The 23,181-nt window shown below is 52.2% G+C and overlaps 8 protein-coding genes across 8 annotated transcripts; 4 read left to right on the top strand and 4 right to left on the bottom strand.

The window, feature by feature from the left end:
* Nucleotides 1-1,858: 1,858 nt before the first annotated feature.
* On the bottom strand, nt 1,859-4,926 carry ACET3X_006913 (uncharacterized protein; the record flags this gene model as incomplete). Its single annotated transcript, XM_069453095.1, has 4 exons — nt 1,859-3,492; nt 3,611-3,697; nt 3,747-4,097; nt 4,143-4,926. 4 exons carry the CDS (start codon nt 4,924-4,926, stop codon nt 1,859-1,861), a joined length of 2,856 nt encoding a protein of 951 aa, XP_069305681.1.
* A 252-nt stretch (nt 4,927-5,178) lies between these two features.
* On the top strand, nt 5,179-6,745 carry ACET3X_006912 (uncharacterized protein; the record flags this gene model as incomplete). Its single annotated transcript, XM_069453094.1, has 4 exons — nt 5,179-5,237; nt 5,291-5,395; nt 5,527-6,486; nt 6,553-6,745. 4 exons carry the CDS (start codon nt 5,179-5,181, stop codon nt 6,743-6,745), a joined length of 1,317 nt encoding a protein of 438 aa, XP_069305680.1.
* A 195-nt stretch (nt 6,746-6,940) lies between these two features.
* Nucleotides 6,941-8,028, bottom strand: ACET3X_006911 (uncharacterized protein). The gene is made up of 2 exons (XM_069453093.1): nt 7,864-8,028; nt 6,941-7,808 (listed from the first exon to the last, which is right to left on the bottom strand). Exons 1-2 carry the CDS (start codon nt 8,012-8,014, stop codon nt 6,943-6,945), a joined length of 1,017 nt encoding a protein of 338 aa, XP_069305679.1. The 5' UTR covers nt 8,015-8,028; the 3' UTR covers nt 6,941-6,942.
* A 5,319-nt stretch (nt 8,029-13,347) lies between these two features.
* Nucleotides 13,348-15,059, top strand: ACET3X_006910 (uncharacterized protein; the record flags this gene model as incomplete). The annotated part of the gene is made up of 5 exons (XM_069453092.1): nt 13,348-13,435; nt 13,483-13,566; nt 13,617-13,771; nt 13,822-14,210; nt 14,261-15,059. 5 exons carry the CDS (start codon nt 13,348-13,350, stop codon nt 15,057-15,059), a joined length of 1,515 nt encoding a protein of 504 aa, XP_069305678.1.
* A 3,141-nt stretch (nt 15,060-18,200) lies between these two features.
* Nucleotides 18,201-19,504, top strand: ACET3X_006909 (uncharacterized protein; the record flags this gene model as incomplete). The annotated part of the gene is made up of 2 exons (XM_069453091.1): nt 18,201-18,393; nt 18,582-19,504. The coding sequence occupies 2 exons, from the start codon at nt 18,201-18,203 to the stop codon at nt 19,502-19,504; spliced, it is 1,116 nt and encodes a 371-aa protein (XP_069305677.1).
* A 180-nt stretch (nt 19,505-19,684) lies between these two features.
* ACET3X_006908 (uncharacterized protein) lies at nt 19,685-20,407 on the bottom strand (the record flags this gene model as incomplete). Its single annotated transcript, XM_069453090.1, has 3 exons — nt 19,685-19,839; nt 19,894-20,229; nt 20,311-20,407. The coding sequence occupies 3 exons, from the start codon at nt 20,405-20,407 to the stop codon at nt 19,685-19,687; spliced, it is 588 nt and encodes a 195-aa protein (XP_069305676.1).
* A 282-nt stretch (nt 20,408-20,689) lies between these two features.
* ACET3X_006907 (uncharacterized protein) lies at nt 20,690-21,723 on the top strand (the record flags this gene model as incomplete). The annotated part of the gene is made up of 2 exons (XM_069453089.1): nt 20,690-20,726; nt 20,801-21,723. The coding sequence occupies 2 exons, from the start codon at nt 20,690-20,692 to the stop codon at nt 21,721-21,723; spliced, it is 960 nt and encodes a 319-aa protein (XP_069305675.1).
* A 72-nt stretch (nt 21,724-21,795) lies between these two features.
* Nucleotides 21,796-23,136, bottom strand: ACET3X_006906 (uncharacterized protein; the record flags this gene model as incomplete). Its single annotated transcript, XM_069453087.1, has 3 exons — nt 21,796-22,005; nt 22,055-23,025; nt 23,073-23,136. 3 exons carry the CDS (start codon nt 23,134-23,136, stop codon nt 21,796-21,798), a joined length of 1,245 nt encoding a protein of 414 aa, XP_069305674.1.
* Nucleotides 23,137-23,181: the final 45 nt, after the last annotated feature.

The raw sequence follows: 23,181 nt of genomic DNA, 5'->3' as shown, positions 1-23,181 counted from the left end.
CAAATAACACTGGACCCTGCCGACTCTTCCACCCACACCACACTCAACACAGCTGTTTAAGATGACGTCTATGACTGCAACAACGCCGACGACAACCTACAACTACATCTATACCACCTACACAAACGCCTCGCCCAGCCCTTTCACCAAACCCACAGAGTTCCCGTCTGTATTCAGCTACGGCCCTGTAGTAGGATGTGCCTCCAATTCCGTCGCTCCCGAACAATCCGCGCAACCATCCAGCTATCCCATCGGCCGACCAGAAGGTCTCAACGGTGGATGTGTCATCAGCAATGACGCTGACGTCAACGACCATGCTTTCTGGGACATGTACGCATGCTGTTCAAGCAACGACTCCACCGCACTAGGCAGCCCATTTCCCTGCACAGCATTGTGCTCGATCACCGATGATCAGAGCTTCTTGGACTTGGGAGAATGCTTGAGCAAGAGAGTCGAGATTGTCATCTGTAGCCCGCCTTTCGACGAGATTAACAGGAACTTGACGGACCCAGACGCAGCTAGCAGCAGCAGCAGCAGCAGCAGTGGCACGGCTGCGCAATCGACTTCGGCCGGGACGATGAGCGAGAGCGGAAGTGCAAGTGCCAGTAGCGACACGAGTGCAAGTGCAAGTACTTCAGCTGCAGCCTCGACGGGAGCTGCCAGTTCAGTGGGTGTTACTCAGGGTGCGTCTTCAAAAGCTGGGCTTGTGCTGTTTGGCCTCATGGCGTTCGGCTCTGCCGCGGGCATGCTATTGTAAAAAGAGAAGGGATCAAATATCGGATATCATGTCCGAGGTAGTCGACCCCATGTCGTTCTCTAATATCTTAATGTAAACTCAATGTACTTTCTCGGGGACAAGAAGATGCTGGGTAACCAAAGAACCAAAATCATGGCTAGATTTGACTACTCTAGTAATCAATTTTCACAACATTCTCTTCTCGCACTTCTGGTGAAGCACAACTCGTCGGATAACGGTGGCGCTGGTATTTACAGTGTGCTAGCTCGCTTTGATACATTATTGAGACTACATCTGATGACACCATTGCACGAAAACGTACGCGCGTGGAATGTCGTCTTCGCTGCAAAAGACTCTGATCGCAAGACCCGGGAGCTTCAGCGCTCCTTTTCCACGGTCGTAAACTTCGATTCTCGGACTTCCTCTTGGAGGTGCAATAAGTCGGCCTGGATTTATTGGTATGGATTGAGCCAGTGATCATTGCGTGTGACGATGAGCTTTTAGAGCATGTTCTTACAGCATGCATGGCCGCACACTATACCACAATCCTGGTCAGCTCTTTGGACGCATTGGTATAGCCTCCCGAGGCCACGATAATCTGCGCTTGCTATGGGCTTTTGACTGCTCACGGATATCAAACGTGGCTGTCTCTTCCTGTACGGGACGTTGAGTTTCCTAGGGCTTGCCGTCGAGCCTATCATGGTGTCTAGACCCTCGTTTCCGGTGAGCGCTCGTGTGCGTCCAACTGATGTGGTCTCAGAGATGGCCTCAAGGAAGAAGACTTGCCTTGTGTAGCGAGGAAGTTGTTGGCTCAACCGTTCCCCAAAGCACAGCCAACGATCACTGCCATACAAGGCCTTCACCAGGAGACTCAAGGGCGGCTACACACTCGTGGAGGAACTTGTTGGTCGCGCACGCGTCGGGAGTTTATGCGTCACATTGACTCTCACCTTCTCAAACGTGGGTGCCTTCGCAGCCATCCGCTTGTACAAGTCACGAAAGTCTTTGAGGTTACTGGGTCACGGCACATGGACCGCGAGATATCGTCACTCACTATCCTGCACGTTACGACGCTCCGATATCTGACTTTCAAGAGCTTGCACGAAAGACACTACACCCACGCTAATAGTCCATCAGCGCCCCCGCCATCCTCCTCTGGTACTTCTCAACTACCTCCTGGCACCGGACCACAACGCCAGCAGCCAACGCGCGTACCCTCTCGTCCTCCTCGCTTCCCGCACCCAAACCTTCGAATACCGTCCTCACCCAAGCCTGCGTCTCCATAAGCTCTTTACCCTGCTCTGTAGCCACCCGCTCCTTGTTCTCGTTCGTTTCAAGCAGCATCAAGAAGCCGAACAGGACCGCGTTCAGGATGTTCTTATCCTTGCTCGCGAGCCCGCGCACCGACAGCAGCAGGTCCCAGTACTCACGCGTCATTTGCGGTAGAGCGAGCGTATTCGGGCCAGACGCGTTCAACAACAATGACAAAGTCTGCAGGAAGGGAGGGAGGAGGTGAGTAGACGCATATATCGAGTCGCTGTTCGCGCGGACTTGGAGCCACCAGCGCCCAGTGAGCGGGAAGAAGAAGTTGTCTGCGACAATCTGCGCAAGTGCGTTCGGGATGGGCTTGTGTCGCTTCTTCTCGACCTCCATGCGCGAAGAGAAAGTCCGCACCTTCAGGATGTTGGGGCCGCTGAGCTGATCGGCTGCTTGGCTAGCGATGGGTGATAGCATCTCGCGCGCCATGCTGCTTGAGATTCTTGCTACCGTGGGTGCATCATTGTTCTCGGCGTAAATCTTGTGGAGGTGCGGCGGGAGTTGTTTGCTAGGGAAGTCTGGCTTTGCTGGTACCAGATCATCGGTCGAGCTGTCCTTCATACCTGCTAGCTCACGCGCCCCAAGGCCCAGAGTTGTGAGCATAGCGATGCGTTGCTGTAGACTGTAGTCGCCCGAGAAGAAAGAGCGAGCGAACCACTGCGCCATTTGTGCTGGCTTCGCAAGAAGTACGGCGATCAGTGCCTGCTGCCGTTGCTGTTCGAAGCCTTCTAGCTCTGAATTGTCTTGTAGCCCGGTAAGCAAAGTGGCTAGTTCTTCGAGGTGATCCGTTACTTCAGTTCCGAAGTTGGCCTTACGACGAATCAAGGGTGCTGCGGTAGCTAACGCGAGCTCATGGCGATCGTAGTTCTCCTGGTCTCGCAGCCCGGCGATCAGATCCCTGATGTAGACGGGCGCGCTGGGTTTGTTGCGGTTGATAGCCGTTGGATCGTCTGTGTCGTCTTCTGGATCAGAGTCTGGCTTCTCGTACACCATCAAATCTGCATCTTCATCTTCAGAGTCTGACATGACTTCAACGACCCGTGGGCCTTGTATCTCGGTGACTGCGGCAGCTTTGGACACTTTAGGAGCCGACTTGGGCTTCGACTGGACTTTCTTTACGGGTCCAATGTCGCGGCGTTTTGTCTTGAAGTCCACGATTTCCCCAACTTTATCGTCGACCTCAGTAAGACTTTGATACCACCTTGCTTCTTCTGCTTCGGCACCCTCTAGTTCAAACTTGAGTTGAAAATCCGGCTTGTCCACCATCTTGGAAATGGCACCACCAACTGCAATACCCAAGAAGCGAGCTCGCGTGGATGCTGCTCCTATGCGGTTCGACATGCCGTTCACGTGAAATGTTGACTTTGCCATCATCGTAAGGAACATAGGCTGCGACCGTTGCACGTAGCCACTACATAGTGCCAGAGTTTGAGCAAGCGCTGGGGTCTGTTAGTTGGCTATGTTTGTAATGTGCAATGCAGACCAGACACTCAGATTGACCCAGTCTTTGAGCTAGGTAGTCGCAAGGTAATCATGTGGTGTACAAATGTCACGTACCTTCTTGCTGCAGTACTGGTGTATGCCTGATGTATACAGAATCGCCAAAAGTTTTTATCAGATTCTCGAGAAGAGTATGTAACGTCTCTATAAGCTATTAGTTGTGAGTGATAAGGAGTGCGTAATCTATACTGACCGTCATCCCTTGCTAGAGCAGCCAATACACTCCGCCGAGCCGAGAGTGATTCATCAAGGGCAGGTATCGTGGATCGCGTAAGTGACGAAACGAGATGCTCCTTGAGAACGTCACTGTCCTTTATGAGTGTGTAAAATAGAGCAGCAGCAGAGGAAATTGTGGTAGAAGCTGTGATAGTCGCGTCATCTTTCCCAACGTTCTCCACAGAGAGATAGTCTTTGGCCACAAACGCAACTATTGCGTTGAGATACTTCCGCTGCTCAAAAGTTCTCATCTGAGATAGGAAGTTGGGAAGGCGCTCGAGCGAGTCACTATCAGTCAATGCTTGAAGGAGGGAGCTTATGATTTGATCTGAGCTGTTAGCACATGCTAAATAAACCCATTACGCCCACATACCAGTGTAACCCAAGCCTAGTGCCTTTGAACAAAGCTCTACAACGGCAGTAAGATATTCCTCGCTACTTAGGCTGCGCTTGAGCAAGATGGCGATATTACGCCCTAACCATGCCGCGTACTCTTTGCCGTGCGCGACCCAGACAGCATCTTGATAAGTCTGATCACTCTTTCTGAGTATGTCTTCCGCCTCCGCTGCGATCGATAGTAGACGACCGGACGCGACTTGAGCAAGGTACTCCTTCCAGATGAGTTTTCTTTGCGTCGAGTTCTTACCATATGCTAAGACATCTCGCAACACCCGGTGACAAGTATCGTCACCGGTCAGTACTGCATTCAATATCTCGAGGGTATCGGCAATGTGCTCAGCTGTATTCCGTGCGTCACCGGGTGCCTTCTTTTGGCGGCTATCTGCAATAAGCGACCGAAGCCTGGTATTGAGATGTCCAAGTCCTGTTGGATTTCGGAGAATATCTTGTAGCTTCGAAACTTCAGGTGAATCTTTGATGGTTCTCCAGTAATTTGGGATGGTGTCGTTGATGAGTTGATGCGCGATGCTCGCGTTCAGTGGTTCCGGTAGTAGGAGGCTAAATCCTTCTGTGGTGAGGTAGCGCAGGACATTGTTGACGGTCTTCCGACTGGGTTGGTTCTTGAGTGCTCCAAGTGCCAATTCTGTAGAGGTGACGGAAACTGCTTCTTCTTCTATGTCCTGGCTCCTTACTTCCTGGATGAGAGGTTCGGTAGTTTTGACCTTCTTGGTCGACACAGCCGTCAAGAAGTCGGTCATGACGCTCAAATATAACCGCGTGATGCAGACACCCTGATCAAGTTAACTCATCCACGGAAAACGTCGTGTTTTGCTGTATTCGTGCACAATGCGAAAGGTAGACGCTTAGTGGACCTTACCCAATCGGTGTTTCCTTTCCCATGCGCAGCCCGCTGCCTAGCGCCTTGGCAGACCGTCTACACTCCGATGCCTACGACCACAGTTTGCTCCGCTTGGCCATCTCCACGCTCATCTTCAACACGCTTCTAGAGAATGGCTGTCAGTATCGATAACATGAGTGCCGCCACAACAAGCAGTCCGCGGGCACGATGGTAAGCCGAAAGCATGGGAAATGTCGGAGCTCTTGACTGATATCATGCGACAGGAAGTACCTGGACAACTTCCTGACTCGCAAAGGACCATTTACAGACGAGGACGCATTCATGGCTGGCGAACAGGTGATCGAGTACCTAAGCAATCTTAAAGTCCTGTAAGGAGCCTATTCCTTCCAAAGTACAAGACATTACAGCTAACAACGTGCAGTGTCATGTATGTCTTGTCAACGCTCGATCATGAGAGATTGAGACCCTTTTTCTGATATCTATACTTACCGAATCCCAGCGGAGCCGGCGGTCTGGGTTGTGAGATCCTCAAGAATCTTGCCCTATCAGGATTCAAAGACATCCACGTTATCGATATGGATACCATTGACGTCAGCAATTTGAACAGACAATTTCTCTTCCGAGCATCAGACGTAGGAAAGTACAAGGCCGAGACTGCAGCTGCCTTCGTCGAAAAGCGTGTCAAGGGCGTCAAGATCACCCCTTACTGCGGCAAAATCCAGGACAAGGACGAGAGCTACTACATGCAATTTGGACTCATAGTATGTGGTCTGGATTCCATCGAGGCAAGGCGATGGATCAATGCAACACTTGTTGGTATGGTGGATGAGAATGATCCGGACTCAATGAAGCCGTTGATCGACGGAGGAACAGAGGGCTTCAAAGGCCAAGCCCGTGTCATCTTCCCAACCATGACTTCGTGTATCGAGTGTCAGCTCGACATGCATGCTCCTCGCGCTGCAGTGCCACTCTGCACACTAGCAACTATTCCACGTCAACCACAACATTGCATCGAATGGGCGCACATCATCGCGTGGGAAGAGGAGCGCAAAGACATTACTCTCGACACCGACGACCCAGAGCACATAACCTGGTTGTTCAACAAGGCATCTGCCCGAGCTAAGGAGTTCAACATCGAAGGTGTTACCTACAGCATGACGCAAGGCGTGGTCAAGAACATTATCCCGGCTATTGCGAGTACGAATGCCATTGTGGCGGCGAGTTGCTGCAACGAAGCATTCAAAGTGGCAACGAACACTGCTCCGTTCATGGGTTTCCCCGGCACAGACAACTACATGATGTACACTGGCGACGACTCCGTATACACGTATACCTTTGAGCATCAGAAGAAGGACGACTGTCCCGTGTGTGGTGCCGGCAACATCGCTCGTCCTCTTCAGGTGTCTCCTGGTATCACACTGCAGGAGTTTATTGATGGGTTGGCGGAGCGGCCTGAAGCGTACGTATTCCCCAATCCACTTCTCTTACTCTCCTGAAATCGTTCATGGTATGCTCACCATCGCAGGCAACTCAAGAAGCCTTCCATCCGTACAGGCGAGAAGTCGCTCTACATGCAGCTCGCAGGTCTCGAAGAGCAAACACGTCCAAACCTAGAAAAGAAGATGGTCGACTTGGTTGAAGAGGGTGAGGAGCTGCTCATCACGGATAGGAGCTTCCCCACACAGTTCAAGTACAAGGTCGTATGGGCTTCCAAGTAAATCTCTATGCTTTGTAACTGGATTGAGCTACTTTTTTCATGGGGACTCTGGAGGGATGATCTGCGATGCGCGTCGCGCCGGACGTGATGATGTCGGTGAAAGCCACGAGATGGAAACAACTAGCCACGTCCTGAACATTCATGAGCCTTTGGTATTCGTAGATGTACAGTTCCAATATACATAGTTCACATGGCCCTTTATTGCACCACAGCCTGCTTTTTCTCTACGCCACTGGCATCAACTGGCTCTTCCTCCTCAAGTACCTCCTGCCCAAACGGCTCTGCATCCCCATCAGGCACCCTGCGAACCTTCAACGTCGCCTCGGCTCCAAACATGCCTACAACACCGATTCTGCGCTCAAGAGGTCCCCAAATCTTGATTGGCGGGGCCTCGCCCTTGAACAGCTCCCTTCCAGCGTGTATCAGCTCGTTGGCGGCAAAACTGCCCTTGGCGTACTTGGGCTCGTAAGGCACGCGGTCCCACTCCTTCCTTTGCAGGCGCAGGAGCTGTTGCTGCATGCTCTTCGAGACGGTGTCGCCAAGCTTCACGTCCGCAAGGGAAGTGGGCATTGACGCATCGCCACCAGAGTTCTTCTTGCGCTTCTGAGGCCCTCCGTCACCACGGTTGTTGCCTCTTGCACCATCGCGCTTCCCACCCGGTCCTGGTCGCCCGCCTTCTCGGCCACGTAGGTTGGGGCCGCGCACCATGGGCCCACGAGCCGGTCCACGAGAGATGCCGTCGACTGCTTGGCGGGTTATGCGCAGTGTCGAGGGGGCGCGAACCATTTGGCCCGGAGGAGGGGTTGAGCCGCGGGTCGTCGTTGGGCGTGCTGTGTTGCGGGCGAAGCGGGGGTTCGCGTCTGGCTGCCCATCGGCCGGGGCATCGTCTTCGGGGATGAAGCCATCCTGGGTGAGGGGAGTGGAGGGCGAGCGGGGGGTTCGTCGTGCCATCTGGCCGCTTAGAAAAGAGCCTCGAGCGAGTGCGCCGGGCTGGATGCGGCGGTTCTGGAGCGAGGTGATTTGCTTGAGGGCAGTCGCTTGCCGGGCTTTGCGTGTGTTTTGCGCTGAGTCTTGATCAGCATTGACTTGGTCGGACCATTGAGCGTCTTGAAGGCGTACGGTCGGCTGGAGATGCATCGCTGCCTTGCTCTTCCAGTCTCTTCGCTGTGCTGTGGAGTGCCCTCGTGGAACATTTGGGCAGGGCTGCTACATCTGCTATCAACGAGCGCCTCAAGGCACCCATTGAAGGGCACACGTGTCGCTGGGCCATGCTGTGTGGGGTGGCCGTCGCTGATGCTGTCACTCTAAACTCCAAAGTTTCGTGATCGCGAAGTCTTGGCAGGCAGGGATCTTGCCGTATGGTCTTCCGCACCACGTGCTCCGCTTCTCGTGCGGCACTCTCTCTGGACCTTGACCGTATCAGTCACTTTGTGGAATCCCACTCATCTCATCTTGGACAGGCTGGTCTTTGTTTTGGACAATCCGTGTTTTGGTCGCGAGCGCGTATCTGTTACTCGCGTGCAAGAACATCCTCAACTTACCCATCCCGACTCATCCACAGTGTCTGCAAACCGCCTCACTCATCGACGACCATTTTGTCCCTTCAACACAGCTGTGTTTCCGCGACATACTCACGCTCTATCTTTTGCCTCAACCGCATTCTGATCGGACGCTGTGTAACACGACACACCCACGGGCGCGTGCAGCCATCCCAACCAATCCTACCATCAAACACAATCGTCTGTGTTCGCAAATACTCTGGAACCCTCTCAATCGCATTCATATCTTTTGATTTTACGTCTATCCTTTCTAAACAAGTTGATCAAACATCATCACTATGCTCCGACGCGCCCCCACTACCATTACCCTCACGCAAGCCGACATCGAGCAGTGGGAGGCCAGTCGCCAACGAAAACTCCATGAGGCTCAGCAGAAGCTCGAATCTGAGGCAGCCTCCAACCAGTCCACTGCTGACGGCAAGTCCAAGGAGTCTAGGCAGAAATCTATAAAGGACCGCATCATGGGTGGAACTGGACAGGGCCGCTGAGTAGACCTTTGCACGCCATTAGGTTGTTAACATAGTCTCTTTTTGGCTTCAATCGGCTCTCCACTCTCGAGGTCGCATTTCGCTCGACGTTCTGCTTCATTCAAGCAATGCTCGAAAGTTGTCTGTCAACAAGGAACGACTGTTTTGGCCTTTGGGTTGCCATGGGTTTGGGAATTTCTTCGGCGTTGTTGGCAGATACCCACAACTGTACCTTACCACCAACGATTTGGTATGCCCAGTACCACCAGAAACGTCTCGGGTTTCTCCCCTCTCACACGTAGTAGGTTTGAAAATATGTCCTGAACCACTGTGCGAGGAAATGTAGGATCACATATACTGTTGGAAATTGATCTCCTTTTAGAGCCGTATGTAAGTATTTGTCAGTGCTACGAACATTGCTGTCCGACTAATCTGAACCAGGTTAAAATTTCCGCGCTGCCATCAGCCTGTTCACGCTCACGGCTTGGAAATCGTCAGGTTGGAAGCATTTGTAACTCGCCCTCCCCAAGCAATAGTCTGGATGAATCATAATCTGTGCTGTTCCCATCATGTTTTCAGACTGTTCACTTGTTTGAGTGCCTGTGAATGTGACACATGCTTTATGCTTCAGCTCTTACCAACTATAGCAGTGGCGAGTGGTGGCGACACCGTCTGAAAGGTCGGTATAGCTACGGCCGGAATGCCAATAAGCACCATTCACTGCTATTACTATATGAATGAGGCGCAGGATGACAACCGAGTCACATCCTAGTGATATTTGCTTTTTCCCTCTCCCCGATCCGCGATAAACCAATAGCATATTTTAGTGTCGAAATGTACAACATATATCAGCGAGGCGTGCCGCTCCGATACGTCTAGACCCTTGCAGTGAATCAAAAGTTGCTTTTTCGGCAACACGGCAAGCCGAAATCCCTCACCGACCATTCCACACAATATTGCGTGGACGGTGACCGGCATGCATCCTAGTGAACGTCCCGTACATATATGCGCTTGCCCAAGCCATCGGTAACGTACCTGAGTGATACGTACGAGCGACCTGACGCCACAATCCTTCACGGACGATGCAGTCGGGTAAACCTCCTCGGTAAGGCCAACGCTACTCTCATCAGCAGTGGCTGGATCTTCGATAGTTGCGCACGTAACATCATCGCAGACCCACCTAGTTGTGCTACCGAATCACATTATAGACATGGGCGAACGCGACGCGGCTCGTGGCTAGAAGTTCCAACATCCCCGTCCGGATATCGACCCCAAAGCGACAACGACGGCCGTTGACGAACGCCATTCCCGTCATGTGACGGAAACGTTGCGCTGAAAGCTGCTTCTTGGGTCTAAATTCGAGACCCTTGGGACGGGACGTGATGTGGAGAGTGACGGGACGGGGTGTATATTACTTGTGTGAATCTAGTTAGTATGTCGATGTGATGCTTCCTATAGATGATTGTGTAAGTTGGAGACCCTGCTCGTGGGGCTACGTATGGAGGATGGTACACATGGGTTCGTACATCGCTTCGCAGTATGGCGTTCAGATGGCGAGCTGACCGTATAATTGGAGTGGGCGATGAACGGGTCAACGTCTCGTAATCTGCAATCGCTGTGTGTCAAGTTTTCTTTGTAGGAAGCTCGGCATGGCTTTTGAGGGGCTGAAAACACGCTCAATCGACGATGCGTGTCGAGGCCTACAGTTACATGCTGGAAATTGGTGTCTGAACGTTAGAGCCGATGGTGGGAGTCTGATAGAATCTGCGATGGCGCTGGAACTTAGATTGTCTGCCGCTCTTGACAAATCGTCTCTTGGTCCATGCGGAGAACAAATGCTCCGCCTCCCAAGCCGATCTGAGACAGTCAACCGCAAACCGAGCAGGCAGTGACACCAAAGCAGGGAGACCAAGTGCCTTGGGAGATGCGAACCCCCGCATCTTGCTCACGGAGACTTTGATGAGCTTGAGAAGGCGGGCTGTACTAGCACACCGCTCAGGTACCAACACTTCTTGCCGTCTAGTGGAGGCGGCATGTGGTGTCTAGACACGAGCAGAACTCTTTGCGGGCCGACTGCTGTTAAACAATTCGAAGGATCTAGTGGTGTTCATAGTGTATTTCGGAGCATCTTCCTATTTGCAATGACATGCGCTCTCCGTGTGTACCGAGCAGCCAGAGGAACGTCTTCTGTGTTCTGTTTGGGTAGACAGCACCTGCTCGTGCATTGAGGTTGTGGAGTGCTTGTAGTGTCTCTTAGCGTACCTGCCGTACCATGGAAAAACCGCTTATGGTAGATCGGATGCGGAAGCCAGGTACCTGGGTTAGACCAGAGAGAATAGTCTCAACTGTACCGAGTTGTTGGCGACATCGCTCAACGACGGTCTCCTTGTAGGGCGTGAGGCTAGTGTTTAGCACTGCGGGATGCGTACACCAATTGATAAAATTGGGATCATATGGAGGATCCAAACTTGGAACACTACCGAACGGGTTCAACGCTCTCCATTTCCCCGCGAATTAACCGTCATACGCGAGCGACTCTAGGTGCATCTTGCCATGAACTGTTCCCTCATAGCATATGCCAACGTCATCTAGGAAGCGAGTCTGTTGAATTGTCCGCCAATCACATATGTGTGCGTATACAGCCTAAAGGATCGCTAAGACGGCGAAGAGGCTTCTGCAGGCACTGTGCAGGACTAATGCATGTTCTCCGCTCGCTACCTCTGACAAAGCGCACAACCTCTGAGGCGTAGCGCATGGCCACGGGCCAGCAAGAAAAATTCGCAGTCATCGCGAACGGCAGCGGGCTTTGCGGTTGTCGCTACATAAAAATGCGTAGTTGTGAGGTAGAAAGTTGGGAAGAACTCGAAAGGACCAACTCGCATGCCATTGTGTTGATAGATAGCAGACAGCGGGGTAGGACACGTGCCTGTCCTGCTCCTCTTGTCATTCGACAGCACAACTTGGGAACCCTCGTATTCGCGAGAAAGTCCTACGATGATGGCAAGCTCTACAAGTGGAGACGATGTCCTACTCAGATCAAAACAATGAGGAGTTTTACGCGTCGGCACGCGTTTGTTGGGCAACTCCACCAAGCAGCGCTAACGCGGCAAAGAGAGGTCGAAAACGCCGGACGTTGCAGCGCTGACTACGCCACCCAGGGCTCACCGGAGCGTGATAGGATCAGCTTTCGATCGAGGCTCTCGACGCTCAGTCAGACCGGAGAATTATGGGGCAGTTCTTACTTCCCGCGACCTGCTTGCTCTTCTCCATGTGCACAGCTGGAGCCGAGCAAGCTGAAATTCAGTCCCACAGCACCGGTTGACGCGTGTGGCTCAAGAGCCAGTCGAGCTTCGTCATTGGAAGGCGACGATGAGCGACGTAGGAGTGAACGACGACCCACCCACAGTTGCAGCCATCCAATCATCACCCTCATCGGTTCTCGGACGTCGCCGATGGCTCCAATTCGAAGTGCCAGACAACTCTGTACGAGAAGGCAACATTGGCAAAGACATAGGCTGCCTGGCCGCTGGTCTGATATCACACATTCAGTCAGCAGCAATTTCGCAGATGCATGATGGCTGAGCTGCCAATCCAGTAGGCGGCCTACCGAGTCTCGACTCCATCGCAACATCGATGAACGAAAATCCTCCACATTAGGATCATGTTGGAAGGGCAAACCTATGGCTTCTACTTCCGTTAGCGACTACGCCGTATTGATCTCTGCTAGACGCCTGAGTATTGCGTTATGAGTGCCCGTCGCGCTTCCGTGTGGGACGCCCTTCACGTCTTGTCGCGAATCACGATGCACGAGCAGCAGAAGAGGTGATGACCGACCGTGCTGCCTTCGGCTCCTTCGAGCCAGTACCCTTTCGCATGCGCGCCCTGTTCCTGAATCCAACCGGCATCCTTGTCTGCAGACCCGCCTCTGCTGCGAGTCCTTGCCGTCTTTGCATACCATGGCCACTAAGCTTCTGGGGGTGAGGCCGCGCTAAAGTAGGGTGGAAGAATGTCTGCAGGGGTGATGGTGGTCTGTTCGCTCGCGGATCGCCGCACCCACTTGGCTTACCCCCCCAGGCCGCCCAACCAGAAGCCACATTCAAGACCAGGCCGTCTTCCTGCATCACTGCGGCTTCACTCTCATGTCGTGTCGGCTTTTCTTACTTCTACCATAACGGTCCGTCGTTCGTTTTGCATATGCTCTGGCCCTGTGTGCCTCTAATCCGACCTTAGAACCTTATTCACTCTTTAGATTCTCCGACCTCGAACTAACGGGAATCATTTATCTCCACATCGTTTCGTTTTTGCATCCGCGACAATCCTCCTGTCTGACACTACCGTTGTTGTTGTCACCGGTTTCATCTACACGGCATTGCCTTACAAGAGCATAACCTATAGCATCATACATCGGCACTGAGCTGTATTCAAGCGCCAGTCACGCCGGTTGACATTACGTACCGTGTATAAGCTCGTCGTATCGCATCTCCACGCACAATAGGGATCACCGCTGGAAGGACTCTCATGCTGCATATTTTCAAGGCGCTCCGGGTCGTCTTGTGAGAAGAGTGGAAAGTCTCAAAATGGCCAGCAATACTACAAGAACCGATCTTCTTCGGGGAGGCTGCCCAGCGCCTTTCTATGATGCTTCGCAGTTTGGATACAATGGCTGTATGTGCCCCGGTCCTATCCCTTCGTATGCTTGCTGACTCTTGCAGTTGTCGATGGGAGATTCTGTGCACCGTTTAAGCAATCAGTTTGCTGCTTGCCATGTCCGCTTACAGACTATCTTTACCCAGAAAGTAAGTTCCAGAGACAGTACTTACGCAATCGCCTCGCTAATCGTATACAGGCTTCAATACAGCATATCGCGCGGCTGAAGCACTTAATGTAGCTGGACTCATCTGTCTAGTCATCTTGCTGATCACGTACCTTGTATTGCCAGCCGAGAAGACTCGTCGACACTACCTCAGCTACTGTCTCATCATTGCAGCAATCCTCATGGCAGTAAGTCCGACTCCCGTCTACTCAACGTTCGTCCTGCTGATCGTTTTTAGCTTGGTTTTGTGATACCCTTCGGTGCTCAGCCGGAGCAGTGCTACGATGAGATCACCCCCAACGACATGTACTCAAGCCTAACATGTGCTTTCTCTGGTGCATTTCTCATCTCTGGAGGCATGTCGATGGCCGTTTGGATCTTCATACGCGCACTTTCCATGCATCTCCAGATTTGCTGGGATGTCACGCCGGGAAAGAAATTCTTCTACTGGGCACAAGGCCTGGGCTGGTCTGTTGCTGCTACTTTCTTCACAATCACCATCACCATAACTGGAGTCTCTTTCAGATTTGGTGATGTCTGCCACGTCAATGCCGAGCATTCAATGAAAGACTTCTGGGGTCCTTTGCTGGCCATCTCAGGCGCAGCCATGGTCATCCAGGTCGCTACGTAAGTTACTCAGCAGACTTTTGGAATTGAAGTTACTGACCCCGCTTTAGCTTCGTATACTGCATCAAGGTCTATCTCCAGAACATGTTCAGCGATGACAAGACGGAAACGCAAAGTAGTGCTGGCCTTCCCTCTTACACAACCAGCTTACGGAACCGTTCAGCACGAGCTGTTTATCGACGTGTTCGCAAAGTCCTATATCTTCAGTGGCGTGGCATAACGGTTGTAGTCTTCATCCTTGTGGACGTCATCTTCTTCTCCGTCGTATTCATCTGGCTGAATTCGGTTACATCGCACGCCACCGACAACTTTCAGGAGCTCCTTCCGTACATCCTCTGCCTGATGGACAATCCCACCAATCCGAAACCGTGTTTCCCCCTCGGCCAGGATATGGCTATCGATCAGTCTACAGTAACAGCAATTCTGATGATGCTCTCCATCGCTGGTCTTCAAGTGTTCTTCTTGCTTAGTCGCTGGAGCATGGTAGTGGGGTGGCGGGAACTGATCAGAAACAAGTTCAGCAAGAATCGCGAATTCGTATCCTTAGACGCCAGGAATCCTACTGAGGACATACGCCCATTTGAGCTCAAGAACTTTGACGAGCCACAATCGCCCCCGAATGCATACAATACTCCAGGACTTGCCAGCTACGCCATGGGTAATGTTCGATCCAATACTCCTGAACATTTCCACAAGGAATTCCAGCGCGACTACAAGAGTCCGACGCTGAGCTTTTCGACTCCACGACCCCAGTCTCGGGCGGCTACCCATGTCGACTGGGATCCTAGATCATCAATGGCAAGAGGAGGACTTGGGCTGCACCCCCCAGACTACGACTCCAAAATCTGAGCTTGAATAAAAAAGTCTATCATTCGCCACACTTTGTCACGTCCACACTGGTATTGACTCTGGAATCACCATGCTGCAGGCATGTTTTAACCGTCTGATTTACCCGCCGGCCCGCAAGAGCAAGGTCGAGTTTCTAAATTCAGCGGATTGCAGTCGTGGAGCTAGCACACTTGGCCATGCATCAGCATGAGGCTATGGGCTACGACAGAGAACCCGCGACTGTATCATGCATCGATGGCACAAACAGACCCGATCCAGCGACCTGCATGTTTTCGGACAATGCCAGACTTCGGTCTGCGTAACCGACTTGAATACCAGGCGACAAACTTGAGTCCATCCATTGTGCATACCACGCACCCGGAGTTCAAAAGTCTTCTCGCAATCTTCGTCGCCAGTTCATCATTAGAATCGACTGAGGGTTTTGATATTCTTCCTCTTGTCCCTGTCACTTCGTATCACCTACAGGAGACCATGTTATACGCATGCACAGACGGCCGTCTGTAAACTGGAAAGCAAGGACTTCTTCATTCGGGTCAAACGTTGTAGCCCCTTTCTCTACTTCTTTTCTTACTCTTCATGTACCCCTCTGCTGGATCGAAATCGGTCTAATTGACCATTCCCTGTATCATCACCGCAGGCGATTGACACTCGCCCTCGTACGGAGTGAACCTTCCGCACATGCCGGATTCAGCGTCGTATCAAGCTACATTGTTGTAAGCTTCCACGCTCTTCTTCCACACAATCTATAGGTCCAGTCGCCCTGTTAGTAGCTCCACTATCGTAGTTCACGTAGGGAGTAAGTAGAGAGACAATCTAAAGTAGAACATGCGAAATGAGAGTATTGACAGGTGTCACCAAACCTTACTCGCACTCGCTTACGTGTGTACCCATCAACGTTCGCATCGACCGTCTGAACGTCCAATGCCGTTTCGCGATCGTTCCTGGACGGACTGGGACACGACATCTGCCGGCAATCTGGGTAAATTCGAAGCATCCGATATGTCGATCGTGGTAGGGTCAGAAAACCTTCGCCGGGCAGAAAAGAAAAGGCCTCCGAAAACGTGGTAGTGAGAAGCGTATCCCAGAATCCCTGGCTTGAGGCCAACAGCAACGTCGCGATCCTGGCTAGGTCACCCATACAATGACAGACGCACGCGAGGTGCTGCCAACTTTCTTCACAGAACAGCGAATTAACGTTAGGCCGTGCTGACGCCCCATTCTTCACCTTGCCATCGGGTCACTATACCACTTTCAGCGGGATTTGCAACACCTCCGCACTCCGTGCCTTTCCGCCCAGGAGCATCGACGCGAGCAAGACTTGTCAATGCAATGCAGTATTCACCTTGAAAGTTCTGTTTCCACCTCCGCGGCTGTACGAGCAAAAATTCAGGTCACATACATCACATGCATGGAGAGATCTGCACTACTCCTTCCCTAAGCACATCATTCTCAACAAACGGCCCCTAGTTTCCAGAACATCGTTCGCCGGGAAGACACGCGACTGTTATGACGGAGGAACGTTATAAAAAGAGAAGGTCCCCATTCCACGTGTGGGTACACAGACGTATCTTGACAACGGCCCCTGGTTTTTAACGGTATAGCGACGTGCCTCTTTGGGCGCAGGCATGAACGCGTGCTCGGTAAGAGCTGCAGGAACAGGTATTTGGGCCGCAGTGTGGTAAGCCTGACGCGACATGGGTATCGAGTGGTCCGCGCGCCATGAGCAGGATTTATCCAACGGCTCGGCTCAGCCGCTCAGGCAGGCCGTGAGAGCAACCGAAATTGGGGGCTGATGTGTCACTGGGGGGAGATGATGCGCGAGCTGGACGCGTTGTCGAAGGTAGTTACTCCGGCACGTAACAGCTTGCCAGAGATTATAGTTTCGGCACTTATGGCCTTACGTACTAGGTATCGACGGCCCGATAGAAGTGTCGGTGACGCGGGATGTGGGAGTGGCTTCAAAACTGAGCAATAAGGCCCACACGGGGCATGAAGGACGACTCGTTTTCATGTTGCTCGTGATGGTTACACACAGGGCTGCTGACATACTCTGCGACGACGACCCGTTTCCGCGTACGCTCGGATAAAGAGGATTGAACTCCTTCAAGGTAAGGTCATTTCTCACCTATATTGCCTGTTGACTCGGGATGTCCCTTTGTGCGGCTTGGTGTGGTCGTCGAACATTTTCGCACAAAGAGGTACAGACGTTTTGATTACTCGGTCGCTCTCCTAATGCACACGATTATAGTCAAGAGTATACGCGTAAAATATAACCTTTACACTACGGGGTTGGAGCCGTATTGGTGTCGCCTTGTTTTGTTGCAAGCTCAGATCCGCGTTGTAGCTTCGCCGACCACCTGAAGTGCACCAATCAACGAGCATCAGCCGACCCTCCCCTCCAGGTGCTAAGCCATCGACATTCAAGTTGGAATAACATTGTGAACAGTAGTGATGAACAATCACTTTTCTGTCTGTCTATCCTTCTATCCGTCTATCATGAAGAGTATAGTGCGATGCCGATTCGTCGAATTCTGCTTGCGGAAGCGACTGCTTTCTGGACCAGCCATTGACATAGCACAATACGTTCTGAACATCCGTCGTTTCTGGACCACGACCATCGCGTCTCAAATCGCAACAGAACTTCTACGCATCGAAAGAGATATACACCCGTCCGAGCAAAACAAATCATGAAAGACACTCTTCCTCGAGTTGCAGTCCTCATAACGGCCATGCTTGTCCCTGTAGTCGCGCCCGACTTTCAGTACTGGCTCCTACACATAGTAATCATCGGAGGGGATGCAGAATGTCTATGAGCCTTCGATGGCGACATATTGCGCTATCCTTATGCATGTAGCGAGCTTTGAAATCAGAGCAACGTCATAACCGAAAGGGTCAAGTCAACTTGTAAGGCACGCCATACCTCACCATGGCGGGGACTTATCCACTTCTTCCTCAACTTCAACATCTTCAATAGATAACGAAGTAACTGTGTCCGGTCCTTCGATATCCGCCTCCGTGTACGCTATTAATCCGTCTCTCACTCTCTAGTCCTTTCTAGATAGCCCTTCTCTCAAGCAGAAGGACCTACGATCTCGCCCCAGTCCATAGCAAGCATTCATCCCGTGAGCTAGCATGGTCGCGATGGGAGGTGGTCCTGATTTTCCGTCCCGACATGCGAAGAAAGAGAAGGAGCTCGTGCTATGCGCGCTATCGTGGCCTCAAGAGCTATGTGAGCGAGGTTTAGAAGAGCTGCGGCAGGCTTTCGACGACGTGGAAGTAAAGTACTTTCAAGTCAAATGGGATGGCAAAAAGTCGGAGATGGATGCGCCTGAAGGTAAGACGATATGTTCTAGGTATCTATGTATACCTGCGAAGCGGCTATCACTTCCGCAATAATGCCGGACCCAGAGTTGCGGATTGGCGCGTTACCAGTCGGTCAGCATCCGCGTTCGCCAGTCCTTCACTAGCTCCAATATTCTCCGAAATAATGCCCGTTGTAAGACCTGGCTAATATCATCGCAGATCTCATCCAGCGCGCAGCCTATGTAGTAACACTCTCATGGCTCCCAGAATCAGCATCGTCTATCCCAAATACCAAACTCATCCAGTTCTTCTCCGCAGGCACCAACCACGTTTCTGATCATCCCATTTACACAGACTCTAAGATTCCGCTATGCTCCGCAAACGGTGTTCACGGCCCGCAAATCGCCGAATGGGTCATCATGATGAATCTGGTACACAGCCATAACTACACCAAGCTTTACGACAACCAGAAGAAGAAGGTTTGGGACCAGAAGGTGGGAAACAGTGTTAGTGACCGGGTAGGGAAGAGGGTGGGTGTGTTGGGCTACGGGAGCATCGGTCGACAAGTTGCTCACGTAGCAAAGGCAATGAGCATGGATGTCATAGCCTACACTGCTTCACCACGCAAGACTCCAGAGTCCAAGCATGACAATGGCTATATTGTTCCTGGCACCGGCGACCCTGATGGCAGTATCCCCAGCGCGTGGTACAGCGGGACTAGCAAAGAGGATGTGCACGAGTTCTTGAAGCAGGAGATTGACCTGTTGGTCGTTTCGGTGCCGCTAACGAAAGCGACAACCCACCTCCTCTCTACCGAGGAATTCGACCTCCTACACAAGTCCAACCCAAAGGGCACGTACGTTGCGAACATTGCGCGCGGGCAGATCATCGACTCAAAGGCTCTCATTACGGCTTTGGAAAAGGAACATATTAGTGGCGCAGCTCTCGATGTTACTGATCCTGAGCCTCTGCCTGAAGACGATCCGCTGTGGGATGCGCCGAACGTTCTGATTACACCGCACTGCAGCGGAGCATCAGACGCATATGCCGACCGAGCGTTCCAGGTGCTCATCGAGAACATCAAGCGGGAGCGAAGCAAAGGCAAGCTGATCAACGAGGTGAACCGCGAAAGAGGGTATTAAATCAGCAACATATCTGGGTCCATAGCTTAACAGAATGTTCCACTTATTTTGATAGATGAACATAGGGTATCATAGACGCCCCGGGTAGACTCCGAGTAATAGATCCTGTGCCTCGTCCTACAATATGTCCTGCTTCTGTCACAAACCAGCGATTCCGCACACGTCTCCGACGTTCATGTATCACCGCCTGAGTATGCTTGACATCAAGCCGCCAGCGAGGTTCCTTGCAAGACCCGAGCCGTACATGGCGTTGGAGGCGAAGCCAGTCGCTTGGCTAAACTTATCGCAGCGCGAAAAGGCGAGTGTATTCGTAATGGTAAGGACGAGTGCGATGACTGCCAGAAATGCGTTAGCACGAGAACCACTTGTCTGCCCTGGACCATGCATACCAACAAGCGTCAACCAGATAAACTCCAAGCTCACCAACGCCACAATCGCAAGCAGCACCCACAAGACGGGCTGCGCATAGAGCGCCAACCAGAAGAATCTCTTATCCGTCGCATTGATCTGGCGCCCAGTTTCCGGGTCTAGGCTCTCAAACACCCAGCGGCCGTCTCCGGTGTTGGCGTCGACTTCGTTCCACCATCGCAGTCCGACGAGACGGCGGCCTGCAATGTTCTTGAGGTAGTAGAAGTCGATTGCGAGGAGCAGGATGGTGATGATGAAGATGAGGACGAAGTTGGACGTGAGCAGGCGGAGACCAAGGAGGTAGACTAGCAGGGAGGCTGTGCAGGTGTGTTAGTCGTGAATGAGGTTTATGAATGTGGTGCCTGGCTGGCTGGATAGATGGGGACTGGGAAGCGTACAGATGCGGAAGAATAGGAAGGTGAGTAGCGTGATGGGATGACTGCTGAGTCTCCAGCTCAGCGAGCCCGGCTCTGGCGCTTGTTGTGCGTTCTCCATATTCCTTGTGCCGTGGGTGTGGGAGGGGTGACTATTGGGAAACAATCCGAGACGTGTTGGAGATCAGCTTCACGTGGCTTTCTCAGGGACGCGTCGGCGATCGGCGTTTCTGGGGGGAAGCTTTGGTGGAGCTGCGACCTCCCCGCACGTCATAGGCTAGCTGGAGTGACCGAGGTGAATAACGGCTATATGGCTGTCTAACCATTGAGGCCCTTGATTTGGTCTCTCTACTGGTTGCGACGACTATCTCGAGACTGGTGCTCTGCTCGACTTACAGATAACATGGCAGCGCCAATCATTCGGAGGGCGTGCATGTACGGTATACCATCACCATTCCAGTCCAAGTCTACTCAGAAGATAACACCAGATACCGTACTAACAATCCTACCATAGTGCCGTCCTCCTCGAAGAAAATGCTCGAAAAGTCTTTTGCCATGCACGCCGACAATGTGACCTACGACCTCGAAGACAGCGTCGCACCACACATGAAATCTGAAGCACGCTCCAATCTCCGCGACATTTTCAATAAACCGCGGCCCAGCGGCATCAAAGAAATGTGCGTGCGCATAAACAGCGTAGACACGGGTCTAGCGCTGGACGACCTGACACAGGTGCTCAAAGGCGAGTATCTCGATGCCATCATGCTGCCCAAGTGCGAAAGCGCCGCGGATCTACATTTCGTTACAGATGTGATACGGCATCTTTCACCTCACCGACATCCAAGCTCAGGGAAACAAGGCAAGAAGGAACCAGTGCGTATCATCGCGCTGATAGAAAGCGCAAAAGCGATACAGAACCTGAGTTCAATCTGTGCCGCTTCGCCTTACCTCTCTGGGCTCGTCTTCGCGGCAGAAGACTTTGCCAAGGATATGAGTCTCACGCGCACACCTTCGCTCATGGAGTTTCTCTACGCAAGGAGTGCCATTGCGACGGCCGCTCGAGCTGCTGAGCTCCCCAGCACCATCGACTTGGTGTGTACCAGCTACAAGGGTGAGCAAGGGCTCAAGACACTGGAGGAAGAGTGTCTGAATGGCAAAGGTTTAGGCTTCAACGGCAAGCAGTGCATACATCCGAGTCAAGTCTCCGTGTGTCACAAAGCGTTTAGCCCTGGAGAAAAGGAGCTGGAGTGGGCGACAAGGATAGTCATAGCAGACGAGAAGGCGAGTAGAGCTGGACGAGGGGCCTGGACATTGGACGGCAAGATGATCGATGCACCAGTTGTGAAGAAGGCGCATGCGGTGTTGAAGCATGCCGAAGTGTGTGAAATGGACGTGAGTGCTGTCAAGGAGACCTGGAAGGGACAGGAGCCCGAATAGTCCCCAATTCGTACTGTGTCTTCGTATTGTTCTCCTACATGCTAGCCACAAGAGAACTACGTGGCTATATCTCTACACAGTAATCATTACGCTGGCATTCTTGTACCAGCTCAGCAACGGATTATCGCCGTTCTTTGTCGTCGTCTCCGCAATATCTGCTCTGCCAGCCATGAAGTCTTCGTGTAAGTATGTTCGTGCGAAGCGTCCGGTTATTGCTGTGTACATGGGTTCCATGACGTTAAAGTCTGTGGGAAAGAGTATGTCGAAGTAGCCTTGGTGCACCTGAGACACATTAGTAGCGTCCTTGCAATGAAATGATTCTTGAGCTTACAAGAGGTGTCGAAACAGGAATCATTTGCCTCTTGTACCTCGTTTGCACAACTGGCGCATTAATGCCCTCCACCGTATCGCCCAGTTTATGGAAGTCGCTACTGATCAGCTTGTGATTTGGAAACTTCTCGTACAGCATGTAGAAGAATTGCATCAGCCGCGTAGGTATGTACTCTGGCATGCTCATGTTGGAGCGGAACGGGACCAGGCTCCTCAGGTTGTTCATGAGCCGCGAGCCTTGCAGCGGATGTGGATAATCGGTACAGGCAGCGTGTCTGCGTTCGAGGAACTTGGTAGCGAGGGGGTCTATGGTGCGGGAGTAGTATTCGAATAGCTCTCCACGAGGATCGACAATGACATGGGATTGATATGGAAGGCCCGTCTCGAAGTCGTACTTTAGGGCATCGTGTGCGAAATTGTCGAAAACTTCCAAGGCGAGGAAGTAGCAGGGCGATGAGACGTAGATGTTCCAGTCAAAGACACTCCGGTTGATGATTTCCACTTTGTCAGAGTGCCCTCGCGCATATGCCGAGTGACCCAGACCCTTCTGTTGGAGGTCGGCTAATTGACTCGAAATTTCGATAATCTTGAATTTTGTTCGCTCGTACACGTCCGGATGCACGTCTCTTATGAAGTCAAGAATGTTCAACATCATCGTACCGTTACCCGCGCCCATCTCGTATATGTTCAGGTCATGGTATGGGTAGAAGTTGTACTTGTAGTCTTCTACAAGATAGCGCGCGATTGCTTCTCCGTAGTAGGGTGAAAAGAGTTCGGTCGGCGTATGCCAGAGTTGGCGGAGATCGTTTGGCTCTTGATAGTCAAGATCGTCTTCGAAAGCGGTATAGCGGTGTCGTAGTTGCTGGAAGAATTCGTGCTCCGAGCCCATGGAGTTGAAGTCGAACGGTTCGCCGGGAGAGAAGATGACGACTTGCTTGGAGAAGTAGCCGTAATTGGGGTTATACAAGCTGTCTATACGCCCATTAGCTTGGCAACCCCATCTGTGAGAAGCCTCTGACCTTCTATAAAGTCACGCAGCAGCATCTTGACTCTGCGCGGTCTTTCTCTCCTACTCCGCAGCATGTCGGCCGTGACCATTGGGTATCTTTCAAACTCCTCCGCTCTCTC

This window comes from Alternaria dauci, chromosome 6 (assembly GCF_042100115.1).
Source record: "Alternaria dauci strain A2016 chromosome 6, whole genome shotgun sequence".
Lineage (NCBI taxonomy): Eukaryota > Fungi > Ascomycota > Dothideomycetes > Pleosporales > Pleosporaceae > Alternaria > Alternaria dauci.
The sequence above is the reverse complement of the archived record's forward strand: the minus strand, read 5'-3'. Positions and strand labels throughout refer to the sequence as shown.

Coding starts and splice junctions, on each gene's coding strand:
- ACET3X_006911 (XM_069453093.1), bottom strand. CDS start 8,014: ATGGCCCAGCGACACGTGTGCCCTTCAATGGGTGCCTTGAGGCGCTCG. Junction 7,809..7,863: donor CGATGCATCTCCAGCCGACC/GTACGCCTTCAA, acceptor ATCAAGACTCAG/CGCAAAACACACGCAAAGCC.